Genomic DNA, 19,168 nt, shown 5'->3' with positions numbered 1-19,168 from the left:
CTTTGTAGCTTACTCTCAGGCAATAATCAGCATAGAAAGATTTAGGTGCTAATTTTTTTTTTTTTTACATTGTATACTACAACAGGCTGGAAGATCTGGCTAATATGAACAATAAATTATGTTAAATTGCACAGTTAGGTATCTCTGTATTGTTCTGCTTTTATGAGCACATACACTAAATGTTTTACCTGATGAATAACATTATTTATTAAACACAATAGAACACTGGTAGGATGCCATTTTTGGAAAGCTGGTGTAAGTTTAAAGACTTCTGCCACTATATTTTGTCTGCATAGGTCCTGAGTCAGAAACACCCTAAAAGACTGTCCTGTCCTAGAATACAAAGGCATGGGGTAGGAGGGAGAATTCTAGGTAGTACTACCTGGTAACCACACGCAGCAGCCAAGATTTTGTGCAACATTTATTAAATCAAATTAAGTTAAATTTAGTTCTAATTGACATCAAGATAAACTTACTTTGATGTGAATAATTTAATTTAAATTTGAAACTTTTTTTTTTCAAATCTGTTTGTTATATTTAAGTGCTTATTTAAAGACCATTTTAATCACTCTGACCAAAATTTGAGATGTAAGAGCACCACTTTAAACACGTCTTCCTTAATATAAATGTTGAAAATTGCTGTAATATGAGATTCTGATGAGTAGGCTGATTCACTGCTCACTAAAAATTCCAAGGTACAGCCCCTGTAGAAGTCATATACTCGCCCTGATTTCACTGCCAAGACCAAGACTTGAAAGCAACATTTAATCCAAGCAATTATAGGAAACTACAAAAGTGGGAATTAAAACTGTCTGAGACAATCTGTGTCTTTGGGGGTTGTTCAAATACACTGAACTTTAAAACACTTTGCTTAAATAAGAGAATTACATCTGTCTCAAGTAACAGAAAAAGGACTGGTGTAATCTCATTGGCATAGTCTTGCTTTTTACACAATCAGTAATTCAGTATTTGTGGTTTGTCTTTTGAAAGCTTCACTCACTTATTTTCCTTTATGGTTCAAATAGTTCTCAAATCAAAACTACTGAAACTGTGGCTTCCACCAAACAAAATTAGCCATCAATTAGTGCTAAAAGATACTTCCAGGTAGACTAAGTGAGATACTTCAACAGACATATTATAAAATTTTGATTGATGTAGAGCAAGTACACATAATGTTAAAAAATGTAAAATCATGGGATATATTAATTGACAGGCATCAATATAGCTGGCTTTTTCATATGATAATCTTTTGTTGATCCATTAAAAAGCAGCCATCACTATGCCCTCATCTTGAATTACCACCTGTATCTATACAAATCCTTAACAGCCCTTAAGCTGAATAAGAATACTCTTTAAACACTAGTGCAAAACATTGCCATTTTATAATGTATTGGAAGAGCTTAATTTATCTTAGCCTCCATGGGTCTTTAGGTACCACGACTTTCAAAGTAAGTAAATAAATAAGAAAAAAATCAATTGTCCCTTTTAGATGACAAGCAAATAAAGTAATACAATATTGTGTATCATTATTTGGAGGGATTTTCTTGATTTTTCAATGCTTGGGAACAAACACTTTGCCAAAAATCCATCATTGTTAAATATTACTGTTTCAATGATTTTATTACTGTAATGAATGCACAACAAATATTTACAGCAACAACAAAGAGTTTGAAGTCTGGCACATTGCAGAAGTTTCAGCTCTTGCATAGTCAGATAACAGATCTAAACTGTGAAGAAACACACAGCTAAATTGTTTTCATACTTGTTCTATTCTTGATTTGATGAATATATTAGGGCAAAATAAATGCTCCTAAGGAAGCATGGAAATTCTTCAGTGTCTTACAAACAAAGATAAAGTTTTGCTTTTCACTTTGTTGAAGAAAAAGTTTTAATTGCTATCATACTCCTTTTTATTACTTTCTACTGATTTAACTTTCAATAATGTGCAAGTTTTTTGCAAATGTGCTCATTTAATCACTGAACCATTTGTGTAACCTTTTAAACAGGTTGCCAAAACATGAAAGACAGGTTGATGATCTGAGTGAAGAGACAGATGACTAAATTTTTCCTAGATAGACTCCAAAATCTCTTAAATTCTAATGATCATTACAACAGCACACAGCAATAATAGCAGAGATCTAGGTAAGCAAATGATTTTTCAATGCAGATAAAATTTTGTAACATTATTTCTGAGAATTGCCTATCTGTTCTGCTGATGTTTTTATGTTTATGACATCCAACTAAAAATATCTAGGACAAAACATGTCCATAGACAGCTTTCCAAGTACCTCCATACTATCTGACCTCTAACGTTAAATTCCTGCTGGTTTCCATGCTATGTTCTTGGTTTTAGAAAGTAAAAGGATTCTTTAGGATGGCATCATAGCTGCTGAAAACAAATCAAAATATCCCCCTCCCACTCCTATGCCCCAAGACAGATTAATAGAAAATAAATGGGGATAAATATCATTAATCTATTTAGGATTGTTGTACCCAAAATGGAACAATCAACACTGAAGTCCAAATTCCAAGGGAATAAAATAGGATCAAATGCATCACATTTTTGTCCTTATCAGCTTCTGCTTGTGAATCTCAAATGATTATATTCTATTTCTACAATCACAAACATTATTTTCCTATTTACCCACTTGATCTGGACCACAGTAGCACCTTTCATTGTGACTCTAATCAAGAGCAGAATTTCAAGTTTTTCCCCAGTGGAGTCTAAAGAAAGTCTACATTTGGCTCTCTGCTTTCCTTGCCAAGCTTATTCAGCAGAACTGGAAAGTTCTTTTTTTTTTTTTTTTTTTTTTTTTTTTGTTGAGAAAAATTAAGCAATCATTGTCAGTTTAAGAATAAAAGGTAGAGTGTTACTTTTCTAGTTGGACCTAACTTTTGTAGCTTAAGTCCATGAAAACACCCCTAATCTAAAAATATTCCTTCAGCTTATTCTCTTGTTACAGGCATATTGATCTTCAACATTCTTCTTGCTTTTGCATGTTGGTTTTATGACTCACAAGGCACATCAAAACCATAAAGAATTTCTATTGATTTTGATTCTATCTTCCAGATGTCAAAGGTACTACAGAACAAATGGCACAGTTTCAGAAGCCCTACTCTGTCATAACAATTCTGAACATAAGCTTACACAAATTCTGCCTTTCTGTCTCAACTAATAAATAATTTCAATGATTCTAAAGCCCAGCTTTTTGATTCTTAAATTTTGGTAAAAACCTCCACTATAATATCCATGTAAATTCCCTCTAAAGAAGCAGAATTTGTGTCCACTATCTACAGACACCATTGAATCAAGTTATGATTCAATGAATCATAAATGAAGTTAGGATTCATCAATTCAGACTCAAGACTTGAACTCATCTTCATTTCCATAAATGGCCAAATCTACATATCATGCCTGTACATTTAATAGCATAAATTCAGGTGTTAAGGGAATATTGATTTCAAATATTAAAATACAGCATAGAACAGAGGATGAATACATAAGCCATTACTGACCTGAAGAAGTCCCTCATCAGACACAAAATGAGGCAGGAAAAGCACTACTCTACATGTTTACTTTGGGTTTATTGCAAATTAATTAATTTAAAATTATTTGATAGGTGTGAGATCAGAATCCATTTCTAAACATACAAAATCCTAAATGACCAGGTACCTCTGCTGCTAAAATTTGTTTGAATGGTCATTTTTTACCTCATTACAGTTTCAGTCTTCAGGCAATTACGTGTTCTAGGAATACTTAATGTACTTTTCTACTCAGTGATAAGACTGTAGCAGGATGCCCTTAAACTGAAGGAGGGCAGGTTTAGCTTAGATCTTAAGCAGAAATTCTTTACTTCTTATAAGGTGCTGGTGCCTCATCACTTTATGAACAGATTGCCCAGAGAGACTGTGGCTCTCCATCCCTGGAGGTGTTGAAGACCAGACTGGATGAGGCTCTGAATGACCTGGTGCAGTAGAAGGCATTCCTGCCTGTGGCAGGGGACTTGGAACTTTAAGGTCCCTTCCAACTCAAACCTTTCTATGATTCTGAGATTCTATAAAAGCAATGAAATTATTTTAAGCTTTTGAAAAGCTGTTTTTCCATAAACTTTTCCTACCTTAAACCACCGAGTTTGTTTATGTCATCTTCCAACATTGAAACAAATCTCAGTATGGTTCAGTATTGTGGTCAAATGAAACTCACAGGACTGAAGATTGGCTACATACACAGCATTTCAGAGAGAGAGAACACAAGATGCTCCTCAGGGTATCATAAATAGCACATTCTGATTTCATGAACAAAACTCAGATCCACACAAAGTCTTTGGAAACAGCAAACAAAAAGGAATCTCCATAAAGATTACTTTAGTTTTGAAACGCTTTAGTTTTTCCATTCAGAAATGCAGATTCTGAGCTTTACAACCAGGTATGTTTAAAAGAGCAAATAAAGAATTTGGGATCTATTTTCACAATATCTAGGAGTTAATATAACTATGGAACATACAGCATTGTAATCAACATTAGCTATACTTCAAGGGAACAAAATAAAAGAAAAAGTTATTTTCAATCTGAAAAAAGAAATAAGTTTGGGAGGCAAGGAATGAAATCATCAGCCCTAACAATCATTTTGGGCTCACTTTGGGGGAAAAAAAATTATTTATTTTCTTTAAACTTATCACTTTGTCTTTTCCCCCCATTCGATGACATAAACCAAAAAGATTCAGTCAATTTTCAAGCTTTTTTTTTGTGCTTTTTTAGCACAAATTTCACTTTTAAACTAAAGACTGACAACCTCTCAGCTAGGTTTATTTTCTATTTGCCTGGAATTTCAGTGTACTTTATTACTATTTAGGGGTGAGATTTCTAGAAACTATACACAATTGAGTCCTTTAATACCTGTCCTGACATATCAAGAAAAATACTCCTTTATTAAAATAAAAAAACCTTTATGAATTATGAGTAATACACATCTTCAACATATTTACATAATTAATTTTCCCTCTTTGAGATTTCTGATCTTCTATTAATATTGCTGTTTACCTTTCATTGTTATGGAGAAATAATAATTATGGTGAAATCATCCTCATGAGGGAGCCTTGAAGATCAGACAATAGTAGAAAATCAGACAGTAATGAAAATAAATCTTGTATGTTTGTGGCTAGGTAGCACACTGAACTCCAGCCTTCAGTTACACATCTTTTACAGCTTAAGTCTTTATCTCCTATGCTCCAAATCCTGTCAAAGACAGCTACAACCTCTTGCTTCTGCAGCTTCTGGCATATGTTGGTTATTTTATCCTTACAATCCTGACATTGGCACTGCTCTCTGCAATCCTGCTTGTATGGTGGAGAGCATGTTCAGACCCTGCTTTCACGTTGCTGAAGCACACATAATGAATGACAACATGGAAAAATGACTGCAAATGCTCTGAGTCTGCTGCAGATTGCTGATTTTAAATGGAAAACATGGAAATGCTAATCCCATGGTACTTTACGGCTGATGGCCTGTGCTTGTGGTGACCATTGACAAGGTCCTGCCTATCAGTGTTTTATCAACACGCCCCTGCGGTCCCTGGCAAAGATATGATTAACACTAAAGAATCATTTTGTCTCGCAGTCCTATATTGCAAGTCAAATTCTTGCAATGAAAGTGGTGTTGGTGGCAGGGGTGCTGCACTGGTGATGGCCCTGGGGCACTGCACAGCTGTGGCACTCAGCTGGCTGCAGCAGGGCATTGTACAGCTGTGGCACTCAGCTGGCTGCAGCAGGGCACTGACTGCACAGCTGTGGCACTCAGCTGGCTGCAGCAGGGCATTGTACAGCTGTGGCACTCAGCTGGCTGCAGCAGGGGCACTGACTGCACAGCTGTGGCACTCAGCTGGCTGCAGCAATGCATTGTACAGCTGTGGCACTCAGCTGGCTGCAGCAGGGGCACTGTACAGCTGTGGCACTCAGCTGGCTGCAGCAGGGCATTGTACAGCTGTGGCACTCAGCTGGCTGCAGGAGGGGCACTGACTGCACAGCTGTGGCACTCAGCTGGCTGCAGCAGGGCATTGTACAGCTGTGGCACTCAGCTGGCTGCAGCAATGCATTGTACAGCTGTGGCACTCAGCTGGCTGCAGCAGGGCACTGACCGACTGCAGCACCTCCTGCACCATCTGAGCTCTGACTGCATCTGAAATGTCTGGGTCAGCAGGCATTTTTGTGCTTTGAAAGTAGTAATACAGTAACATTTGAGGCTGGTAATAAGGCAGTAGGGTTTGTTAGCCTCCTTTGCTTCATTAAGAATTCTGGACCAAATTGTTCCTGTGTAAATACCTGTCTGGTGCTATTACACCTACTCCAGAGCAGGCACCATTTATTTCTGTGGCAGCACTTGGAAAACAGAACAGGAGCAATTTAAAGCAATGGTGCAGGTGCTATTGTGAGGAAGAGTACCTGTCCGATTTTTCACAGATTACCAAGTGCATTTAAGTATGTTTTCTGTAGAAACCCTTATCGAAGTAAACAAAAATGTACTACTTTTAATCTGTCACAAAATTTGTACGAAATGCAACACAGAGAAAGAAATGTCTTTTACAGAGACTAGCACAATAGGAAAACAGTAACAAATATCAATTACATGGTTGAATTATATTGTGTATTTCACACCTGCTGACTAATTTCTCTTGCTTTTCTTTTTCTTCTTACCAAACTCAAGAAAATACTAGCAAAACCCTTATTCTTTCATTATTACTCTAACAAAGACTAGTATTCAAAATCTCCAGAGTTCATTGGTAGGGTCTAATTTCCAGCTTGTCAGAGCTAAGGATGGATTTGGGAGAGAGGTTATAATGTTTATTCTTTTCAAAAATATACAAGTTATTGTAACATGTATATGTAATATGCATGTATATATTTAATATTTATATAAATATGTACACAGATATTTGTACCTCTAAGACTTTATGTAGTTGCTCTTAGTACATATAGTATTTAATTTAAAATAAAATTAATTTAAAATAACATTAACATTAATTTTAAATAAAATAAAACCCCTGTTTAATGTATATAATTCAGTCTGAAAAACACTGCTCAGTTTAAAAAAGAGTGTGTTTAGCTATTTGCACTGCAATCTGTTCTCCTCTTTTGGTTACACCAATATGTGTCCCTATGAGTAAAACCAGTCTTCCCCAAATTAAATTTTTGTATTCTTTGTCTGCATGTTGTCACCTAGAGATTTGAGATTGTTTAGGTTTATTTTGACTGGACATGTCTGTTATGAAAACTACTATTCTGCATGTATATCCAGTTTTATCACATTTTCCTATACAGAGTATCTGTATTAAAATCACAATCTCTGCTACTGATTGTAGAAAACATGAAAATATACAACAGATAAATAGGATATGAGAAATATCCAGAAAGGAAATGAACCTTATCCTAGAACTACAATTTAACAATATCAAAGCCACGATCTGCCAGTACAAACTGAAGAAATCCCAACTTAAGTTTCATTCCCATTCTGTTGAAATTGAATCTCAGTAGAGTAACAGTCTGTATTTCAAGTGTTAAAACCAAATGTACCCATTTAATTTTACTCAACATCTCAATACATTTCAATAACATTCCTACTGGTAGTAATTTTTTCCCCAGGTTCTTCCAGAGAAGATCAAGGATATGGGCTCCTCTGATACAAATTTCATCTATTTTGTAATTACAAAGGAAATTCCTAGTATCTGGAATTTCTAAAACAATGTTTTTATCCTAGAATTATTGCAGAATGTAATCTAATATGACAGCCTTTTCTAATGCAGAGGAATGATACATATGTTTTCTTGTTTTTTACTTCTTTTTGTACGTAACCACATATTCTACATGTTTAAAGGGGTACAAATTTTTAATCGTAAATCACACTCTCCAGGTGCCAAGTTGAGCAATCAGGTTCATTTTCTATGGATTGAACCAAGTCAAATCCTCTAAAGCTCCTCTTATAATAATTTCACCTCTACACTGATGGTCCGCATTAGTATTAATGAAGATTATTTATTATTTACTAATGTTGACATTTCCTAATCAAACCAAATTTTTTACATTTTTGAATTCCAAGTAAAATTATTTCTATATTTATTTCTTTTACAGGCATATGTTGGCTCCTTGTTTGAAAGTCTTTCTAGTTAATCAAGTTATGGCTCTGCAGAGTACCCTTAGAGCTGCAGGCACACTGTAGGGTTGAGATGATCCAATAGGAAAACACAAATGATACATTTTCTGGTTCATATGTTAATGGGAATATTGATTAATAAATATGAACCTAGTGAAGCCTAAAGTTGATTTTATTTATTGACTCATGTCATCAATTTGAATATTTTATACAAATTCAGCATGTGAGGCCTATCCATACATTAAAAATTATTACGGAGAATAATAAGCGTAAAAGATACTATGATCTTGTTATAATATTTAAAACCTGGTTTGAGAGTTAGTAGATGCTCTTAACAAATCATCTAATATTTAACAAATTTACAGAAAATTGAATAATCATTCCAAAGAAGCACATTGAGCAAGTGTTAAAAACACTACATTATTCCAGCAGATTAAAAACAAAGGAAAATGAGTATGTGTTTTGAATTTTCATCAAGATGGATCTGCAAAAAGATAATAACAGTAAAGAATCATTTTGTCTTGCAGTCCTATATTGCAAGTCTAATTCTTGCAATGAAACTATCTTCGTCTGCTTGAACGTCTCATTTGACAAATGTCATATGACAAATGTCAAATGACCCCAAAGCTGACACAGACAGAAAGATAACCAGCTATGTTCTGAAACTTGAATTCATACCTCCAGTGCAGGATAAAATAGCATTCATTTCAAAGTTTATGATTCCCAAAATAACAGATCAAAGAGAAATGATATATTCTTTCTGATGTCTCCTGAAAGGCACTCTGTGAATACTGTGAGCAAATTAAACATTAGACATTAAAATTTTCATGGATATACTTTGAACCTGTAATAGTGACCCCTACAAAGCATGTCAGCTGAGCACCCCTTTACCCAAGCACTATATTCTTTGCTTTAGGAATCTGATAGGTTGAAAATAAGGCATTTGCTAACTAGACCTTATGAAATCAGCTCTGCTGAGAGTTGCATTCCATTGATTTGTTAAGCTCCCTAAACAGATTGCCAAACAGATGACATTAAATCCAGACTGAAATTATCCTGGTGTCTAATCTCATGCTGACTATGAACAATCCTAAACCAACCATATATAAGTAACCTTCCAATTTCTTTAACCTCCTGGAGTTTTCAGGTGTGTTGGCAAATGATTGTGAAATATGCTCAACATGTGGCTTGTGTGATCCCTATGTTCTCTCAGCTTGTATTTCTTTGGCTGCCATGCTATTCCCTCTTTCTACCTTTGTTCTGCTTTGAGTGAGGAATGTGTGATAAATTAGAAATCCACAAAATCTGTACTGCAAACTCAGAGCTTTTCTATTTTGTAGTTCCCTAAAATAGAGGAGATCTATTTATCAATCTCTGAGGCATCTTCTTCAGCTTCACAGAGCTTTGTCATATATTGATATATTTGTTTGCTGTTGTGCAAAAATGTCAAGTGTGCTCTGTGATCCCTCTTTACTGATTAATATGAAACACTGCACCGACCCCTAAAATAACTCAAATAACTCAACCTTATGAGATCCAGAAAACTGTCCATACCTGCAGATTTATTGCAGAGTGGTTGTGTTATTTGATGATGAATACTGTGTCCTGTGGTTATTTAGCTGCAGGACCTCATGGAGAGCACAGTCATCTCCTTCCTGCCTGCAGCCCCAGCCTCTCCTCCTTTAGGAAACCAGGCATGGATCTGGGCTGAGGGGACAGGTACCCAGCATTTAACTCCCAAGCATGGGGTACAGCACAGGGAGTGGGACAGGATTCAATGTACCAGGATTTGTGCAGGGCCTCAGAACAATGATTGTGTGACAGAATGTGCACCTGAACAGATGCCACCACAGCCATAACCTGTCAAAAATCAAGTTATGCAATTTAGCCGAGTCCATCTATCAATACTTATGAACCTATTAACTCCTGTATTGCACCCTACTTCTTCTGCTGTAGAAAAAACTAACCAGTTTATCCCAGCCAAACTAAACTCTATGCTTTGAGGAGCAAGAATATTCAGAGCATCAGATGAGCCTGAATCCTCTGAGATGCTTTACTGAGCTCCTATGGTAGTAAAAAGAGTAATTGTTGCTTGCCACACCTATGGCACAGGTCACTGTGTACCTGAGCTTTACAGTAATGCTGTCCATCAACAGCTGGATGAGCCATGGACACCATGGGACAAATTTATGCTGTTAAGTGCTATGGAACAGGAAACACGTTTCAGTATTTTTTCCCCACAAAATGGCATCCTGTACCTTTACTGGAGCTCTGTTGGGAGTATTGTAATGCAGTAATAATCACACTAAAAACATGCAATACAAGCACTTCAGTATGGAAGACTGAATATATTGCTACTAAATAAACAACTGTATATTTATATTTCTGCAGCAATCTAACTTGCAATTAAGATTCGGCCATAGTTTTTAATGCATAGAAAAATACAGTCTCCTCAGAGGCAAAAGTCTGAAGACTTAAGCCACAAGTATTAAAAAATGAGAATATAAAATTTAAACAGAAGAATACTATGAGTATTTGTAATAGAATTTGTAGTTAGATTTCTTATTTTTTTATTCCAGTAGTAGTACCTAATTTGTTTCCACAATGAGCAATCTATAAAACAAATGCTTTTAAAACATAGACAGACAAAAGAATATACTGGAATAGGTTTATGCTCATTTTGATAAAGATGCTAATTTTATGGAAAATTTATGCTTCAAGGTCTAAAGGAAATGGGGAATTTTTAATCTCCAGTCATCATTTATTCAGTAAAACAAGGCATTAAATCACCCAAGTTTCTAATCATGGGGGATCAAGGTTTCATTAAATCAAATATTTCTGTCAGACATAAAAATGAAGTAGATTTGAAGAGATTTGCAAAAAAATATTTCAAACATTGATCTCACTGATCTTTTAATGTATATTTAAACAATTGCTGCACAGCTACACAGCAGGTTTTGGGAGAAGAGTAAAGAATGAGGAAGTAGCAAGTCACAGCCTGACATTGCTTTTTTACCTTTTGCCATGCTCCCTTAAGCATTATTTTACTAAACTTAAATTTCTCTTTTCCTTTAATGCAAATAACAGCTTACAATAGTTAAAGAGCAAAGTCTGTACGCTCTTGTTGCTACACAGGGATGTGTCATAGCAAAACACTGAGAGGCTGCAAACAGTCTCAAGGTATTTTTAAATAAGCACAAAAAAACTCTACCCTTCAATGATAAATCTGTGACACTGGGATTTACTGTAGTCACAAATCTTTTATATAAAAAATCCCACAAAGAATTTTACAAGTAAATAAAATTAAGAAGAACTAGTTAGCCACGACACAAAGTTCTGAGAAAAAAAATCAAAATTGCATTGGAGATCTTTAGTAGCCAGAATTTTTCATTTCAGTGCAAGGCTCTGAATCCTTCCTTAGCAGCAGTAAAACTGAAGCAGCTGAATACATTCATACTTGGGACCTTAGAATATTTAGAAAATAGAACCAGAAAAAACAAGTGTCTTTATGACACAAGATTCTAAAGAATATAAAAATATACAGAAAGAAATATATACGAGCTAGCAAACATTCAATATCAAATACTTTGTTAAAACTATTAATCACACTGTCTTTGTGAAGGAATAAAAACCTTCAGTCTTCAGCTACATATTTCCTTAAGTGCTCCATGAACATGTGAGCACAGACCACATATCCCTTCTTACTTACTGGTATCTTCTAAAGAACACACAGGAGACATTCAACTTAGACAAAATGACAGTGCAAAGTGAGAACATGACACTGGTATTTTAGGATTTGTTTACAGGTGGCCACATGCTAAATGGAGAGGAAAGAGAACACAGCATTTCAGGATGGCTTTTGAAAACACCCTAAGACATTTGGGCAGCAACACATTTCTGCTCTGCAAAACCATTTCAGTGAAGAAGACCAAATTAGGAGAACATATTTAATATATAATTTCTGCATTGCACACACTACACTGTGGTAAACTCATAAATAGGCTTAATTCACTAAGATTTTTGTATAAAAATACTAATATCTGCAAAATCATCATCCGCTGTCATGGTAGAAACTGTATGTTCTTTTAGTAGCCAAAATCTGAAGACTTTGTGGTGGAAGTTTATGGAAGTTGTACTAAGAAACCACTCTTGCAAATGCAGTAGTGAGCTTCACCTCAAATATGTCAATAAAACTTATTGTTCTTCAGTTGCTATCTGGAAAATGTATTGCATTTTAGACCTATTCTGCTCTATATTTTAGTGAAACACAAAATTAGTGAAAAAAGGTTTAGGCAATGCAAAATCAATCCTGCTGCTCTCAATATTCACAAAGGATTTTGGTGGTTTTTTTTCCTCTGAGAACTCAGATTAGAATTAATTGAGGACATAAAACGAAATTGTTATGACAACTTGGCTGACTATTTCTTGTGCTTAGGTCTTTTCCACTTTTTAAAAAAATTAGGCAATGAAGGCTGTAGTGCTGCTGTATTAATTTTCAATCTATTCAATTGCCATGCTACACATACTAATTGAAATGTGTAGAGAAATAAATTAATGCTGTAAAGTATTTAGAATAAGAAATAATCACCAAAAAAAATCATCATTTTGCATCATTGCCACATTTAAAACTTATGGGCAACAATAACTTTTTTCAGAGGTAACATTCAATGAGATGGCTAAGGTTAAAGGCAGATTAAAAAGCAATTATACATAGCATTTAAAATTACATTTCAAATCAAGACTTTTAATTATGTGTAGCTTTGGAGAAAAGATATATTTTGCTACATTTACATAGACATTTAAAGTTCAGAGCACAAAGAATATCTCTTCAGAGTCAGACCTCTGCAAATCTATAGCTTATAAAGAAATAAAAAAATAACATGTCGAAGAGAGTTCAGAAAGCAGTAGCAAGCTTGCAGTTGCACCATTCTGAGAAAGTATGGTGCTATGAAAGAAGGTACTAGAGAGAAAGGTTGTTTCAGGTTCTTTGCGAGGAAATGTATGCCTGAAGTCACTAGAAACAGATATAAGTCATCAGCCTGGCCTTCAGGAAAAAAAAAAGTCCCTGATTTCCACCCAATTTTATCCAAAGTTTTGATAGCAATAATTTCTAAATTGTGGATTGATTAAATTTTATATAAATCATATGGTCAAGAAATGCATATCTATTTTTCCTGGGAAACTATTCCTTTTACAACACTTTTACTCCAAAAATCACTTTGAAATGTAATTACACAGAAAGCCTAAGGCTGCCAAGAAACCCCTGTAAAAACTGCCTTAACCTAGCTGGAATAATGAAAAATCTAGAAATATGATTTCACAGAAATATGTTTTCATATGCAACCAAGGGTAAAAGGACAAGCCACACTTAGCTAAGACTTCACTTTGAAATGCATATACATATTAACTAGTACAGAATATCTCATTAGCAGTAGCAATACCATAGTCATGTCTGAAGCATCCCACGTGGTCAGAACCAAAACTGTTCTCAGCTGTAACAGTTTTACTGCATTTTTTACTGTGTTCTTGATTTGCCCTGAAGAGCAGAAGTTTGGCAATTAGCATGGTATTTGGAAGTTCTTTCATGAATAAGTGGATATTTTCCGCTGTCTCTGGTATGGAACATAAAGAATCAGAAATTTCAAACCATCCTCTCTTTTCAGTCATGTAAATAATTTATGAATGCTTTCATAAATGCTGAAAAATTAGCACTGGGGTACCCTAATGAATAAACTGACCCACTGTCAGGAGGAAACCCATTGCCTAAACAGGAGAATGTATCCAGTTACATGAAGCAGTGAACTACGATCCAAAACGCCTACAAGATCTCTGAGAGCTCCAGGAGTTAAATTTAGCCTCAAACTCAAGGAACTTTTTGTAGCAGCAATTGTAACAATAAGGCTTTAAAATGAAGCCTTAGTGTTTTAAAATATAATCTCTGTGTCAGTTGACAGAGGCAGTATAATGTTATTTGGCATCTGGAAATATCATTGGCAATTGCAACAAATGCTGAGGAAAAACATATGGTAGTACAGTGATATATATACAGTAAAATCAGTAGTTTCTGCAATTTTATATTTTACAGTCCCAACGTTTTCTGGGTTCCTAAAGTTCCATTTATTCCTTTGAGGTAATGAATGTAAGTAAAGCTTTCTTTTTCATGCCATGGTTTCTACTAATGAGGAGAGATGGAAAAGCCAGCATACCAACTGGAAACAAAACAGGGGTTTGGAATGCCACCTATCATAAGATTCCTATTAGCACATAAAGATGTTGCAAGGGATGGATGATTGTTTAAAATTAACAGGAGAAAATTTATGGGCAAAGGAATCACAGACATTAAAAAAAATCCCATTATTGTATTAATTATGTATAATGCTTGATTTTTACAAAAAAAGCCTTGGAAAAAAGCTTTAAAGGTAGTTTTGGTTTTTTTTAACTATTTGTTGAAGGCTCAGGGTAACAGGGAGATCTGTTAATGGAAATGGCAACAGTTGTCATTTAACACTGCACATTGCTGCAGAAATGGATTTAAAAGTGTCACTATGGGTCATCGTCTATAATGTAAAAATCTTGAGCTGTGGAAGCTGCTAGCACTTGGGTTCCTGGGAATACATGGCACTAATGGCTAACCTTGGTGTGTTGTTTGCATGTGTAGCTTAGCATACTTTTAAAAAAGATTCACATTTGTAATGATAATAGGAGTATCTCTAAAGCTAAAGAACAATAGTAGGTATCTTTTCAGTGTTTTCAACATTGAAGTTAATTCTCAATAAGATCATGAATGACAAAATTGTGAAGATAAATTCACTTCTCTTGCCAATGAGACTCATTCTTCTCAAATTAGTGTGTAAAAAGGAAGCTGGTTAGCAGATCATTGTTCAATTTTGCAAATATTCATACACTCACTGAAAAACTTCACATTTCTCTTGAAAAATATTCACAGAAGAACACTATTATACCACTGAACTTTGTTATTGGATGTCCCACTTGTATCTTGTCTAATATCTAACTGCAAATTATAACCCTCAGCAATATACCTATTTGGAGAGATCACAGGTTATATGGAAGAAGATGAGAACCAGCATAATTTTAAAAGCACCTAAGGGGTAAGAAAATGTAGCTATGCTTAACAGTAATTTTATTTAAAAACAGAAGGTAAATTTATCTAAAAAAATGTTAACTGTATCTTCTATTCAACTTGTCTGCAACAGATAATGATCAGGACCTGTCCAGTTGTGAACTAGGAATGGCTTTGAGTGTAAGCAGAAATGGAAAAAAAAAAGCAGGATGAACGTGGAATTTTATTACTGCAGTTTATCTTGCCCCTGTCTGCACAAAAACTTACTAACAGCAATTCAGTTTGCTGCTACGTACAATGGCCCCCTCCACAATCACTAACCAGCTGCAGCAAAGTAAAATATATAGTCAAATAACCTCTTCCCCTAGGAAAACATATATTCAAAGAATTTTTAATCCACTCCTTAATAAAATATAAGCTTTAATAAAATATAAGCTCATAAGATGAAAACCCTTCTCTCTTCCCCTTGTGTAACTACATGTAAACATTAGCTACACGAGCCGAGTTCCCCTACAGGTCCAATGCCCACCCCAACTTCTCTGGGGTTTAGAGTTCAAGGTGTGTTGCAATTGCCTATCCAATATTAAGTGCTTTGCAAGACTGTTAGCAAATAGAGCTGAAATCAGCTTTGCCAGTTACAGACGACTTCACTCCCTTTGTTATGTGTGTAATATGCCACAAAGGCTGTTAAATGAGAGCTTAGTTACCACCCAATGACGGAGAACTGCAGTTGTTCTCTCCCTGTTTTGGGGCTATGTTAATTTAAGAACATTTTCAATAAGTACTCAGGACTGTCTGCAGTTTCTCGCCTTTGCTGCATCAGAGCCACAACCACAAGCTTTCAAGAAGAGGAAATATATTAACATATACATTTCTGCTACTTTTTATCTGCTACTTGTCATACACCTAAACATAATTTGTTAAGTCAGGGAACCAATTTACTGTCATCATTTTATGTTTAGATACAGTCCTGAATATAGTATACACTCAGAATAAGTATGAGAAAATGGGCACGAAAGAAAATACTAATTCTCCTGGGAAAACAGACACCAAGACAGGACTACAGAAATAACTGAAAACCATATATTCAATTCCCCTAGAAACTTAGCCCACTTATTTTCATATATAATACAATAAATTTTTAAAGTGTTTTATTGCCTGTGTATTCACTGTGGAATTTAGCATAAATCTAGACTTAAATACTGCAGTGCTCCAATTAATTTTGTCTTACTCAAATAACTAATTGTGAGAAAATTATCTGAACTCTTGTTTAAATACATAACTGTTTGAAAATAATCCACTTGTTCTCTTCCACATCTCTTCCCATCTCACTCTTTTTTCATTATTTTTTCATTGAATTATTTTTCAGCTTCAACAGTCCCTCATAGGAAACTGGAATAACAATATTCAGATTGTGTTAGTGGTCATGCTATGCTTGACTGATTCAGTGTCCTTCTAAATATCTTCAGTGGCATGAAGACACAAACATTGTTCAACATTTCTAAGGATTTGGGGCAGGAAAAGCCACAGAAGTCCTATTTCAATGTAATTTCATTGTGCATGCTTTTATTCCTTACTGTTAAAAAGTTTCATTAAATTTTAAAAATTCCAAATAGCCAGGCAATTCTCTAAAGACCAGGTCCTATGCCCAGAGAAGTGAACTTGGATTTAATTGGATGATGAGCAGGAGGGATTGGAGGAGTGAGATGCATCTCAGTTGGCTTGACTGACCAAAGGGACTGCTTGATATTTAATAAATGCTAGTGAAAGTAACAGAATACACAACATAGTAACTATATTATTTGAACACAACTTTTCTGGATCCTTCTGAAACAAGAATCTTAATTTTTAACAGGTAAAGTACAGTTACTTTAGAGAGAAAAGGGATGAATCAAAATATCATATTAATAGGTTTATAGTTTATCATACTTTATAAAAAAGAAGTATTAATATCTTAATTGAAGATCCTGCTTTTAAGAAGTAACTTTAAGAAACTACCTTACCCAGTTTAAATTAGTTAAAAAATCCTTTAGGAGTCTCTATCACACATTATTCTGAATTGTGAGTATTCCACTTTTCAAGAACTGCTAGGTAGCATTTGAGTTTGTCTGTGGCTTCTTTCAGTTTCTGTCTTAATCCTGAATAAAATGACACCATAAAATGGCCATAACCTAAAATAGTTTTAATTTCACTTGCTTATCTTGCTCATTTTTAACAGAGTTAAAAGGACATGTCAGGTGGGTTCAGAACATGAGGGGAATGGTAAAGTCACCAGAAGACTCCATTTTTTATATTATCTGACCTCAAAATCATCTCTCTAGGGTGAAAACTTTCTGTATGTGTGTAGTATACAGCTGTTCAATACAAACAGGTTTTGCTGTTCACCCTTTCAAACAAAAGAGAACAGTCTTCAGCAGGAGAAAAAATCTCTCTTGTCCAAGTTCACAATAGTTACATGGCACCAGAGTACACCATGATATACTGCAGTTAAAAGGGAAGAGACAAACCTACATTTCACAGTCATCCATAATCCTCCCTTAATACTTCAATGCTAACATTTCTATAATGAGTATATATACATCTGTGTGTGTTTTACTTGATTTTATAGTGAAATGGAAATTCAGGTTATTGAATTCTTTATAGTATCTGACATTTTTGTTGGTTCGCTCCTTTTTCAAGTCCAATAAGAAATTTGGGAATCTGTTACTAGCGCTTGGATTTTGGCTTGCTCACAAGGGAAGAGGGGGAGGAAATAAATCAGTAAACAGAAGGTTGTATTAATCTTACAACCACCTTAAACAAGCCTCACTGAGAAGACTACTCACAATGTAATTTTTCTTTAGCTTTGTTTCATTTTGGTTCTGTTTGTTTGTGTTATTGTGGGTTTTTTCTAAGAGTTTTGAAGAAAGTGACAGGGAACACATGGGACAGAGTATTAGAAATTTAATCTCAAAAGGGGAGAAAGTGTTTTATGTTACCTCCTGGTTAGCAGCAGCTAGTTCTTCTTCCAGTGCAGAGACTCTTTCTAAAGAAACCCTCAGTCGTTCCCTTACCTAGAAGAAAAATCAAAATATGTGCAGTAACGTAATTTCTATTAGTCTTTAAAGATTATATAATCTGCCATATGCTCTACTGTATGCCCTGCCACTCCATTTGCAGGCATGTGTGTTGCACCCTTTCATGAGACATACTGTGTAGTAAACATTTAAACCTAACTACAGGAAAACTTAACCCATTAAAATAGGTGTCAAACTTTAAATGCCACACTGCTGTTCCACAGTCTGCCTGTAATTTTATGGAATACACAGCAAATGAAAATATTTTAAGACCACATTAGGCATAAAAATAAAACTTTCACAAACATCTTTTACAAAGGATAAAGAAAAAAACCATTTTCAGATGTTTTAAGGTCACTCCATGGAAGATAAGTAATCTGTTTATAGTAACTGAATGTAATAAATTCATTGAAAAATAACTTGTAGCATTGCCTTCAGGCCCATATACTAGAGATCTTTTATATCATCATGCATTTGTTTCAGTTTTGCAAAAAGTCATAAACAACGTATACTCTCATAAGCAGGAAATTCCTCTATGTTTGTACCAGCTTCATGAATAACCTATTCTGTTCCAAGGATGATTATGATCTCAATTATTATCATTACCAGTATTTTAATTATTGCTCATTATTGATTATTAATAGATAATATTAAATTAACAGTAAATGTGTCTGAAGACACAATCTCAGCTGATTTGAGGTCAGCTGGTGTAGCTCACGTAACCTAAGCCAGCAATGTAGCTGCAGTCTCCCGCTACAACCAAAGGCAACTCAGACCTGAATGACTCCAGTGCTGTGTGTGACTCTCTCTCCCAACTGTTAAGGGACCCTGTGACAATCCTGATCTACAGAACTTCGTTAGGCACCTCACAATAAACGAGCTTGTAACC

The 19,168-nt window shown here is 35.0% G+C and overlaps 1 protein-coding gene across 9 annotated transcripts in view; it reads right to left on the bottom strand.

The window, feature by feature from the left end:
• The window catches only part of PPFIA2 (PTPRF interacting protein alpha 2), a 287,306-nt gene that overhangs the window by 76,252 nt on the left and 191,886 nt on the right, over positions 1-19,168 (bottom strand). For 7 of the 9 annotated variants that reach the window (XM_058023311.1, XM_058023314.1, XM_058023313.1 and 4 more), the window contains one exon: positions 18,202-18,276. The exons of the other annotated variants lie outside the window; for them this stretch is intronic. In XM_058023311.1, coding sequence (XP_057879294.1) covers positions 18,202-18,276 — 75 coding nt within the window. The remainder of the gene's footprint in view (positions 1-18,201; positions 18,277-19,168) is intronic. 9 annotated transcript variants of the gene reach the window in all.

Source organism: Melospiza georgiana, chromosome 4 (assembly GCF_028018845.1).
Source record: "Melospiza georgiana isolate bMelGeo1 chromosome 4, bMelGeo1.pri, whole genome shotgun sequence".
Classification (NCBI taxonomy): Eukaryota; Metazoa; Chordata; class Aves; order Passeriformes; family Passerellidae; genus Melospiza; species Melospiza georgiana.
This window is presented reverse-complemented; position numbering and strand designations above follow the sequence as displayed.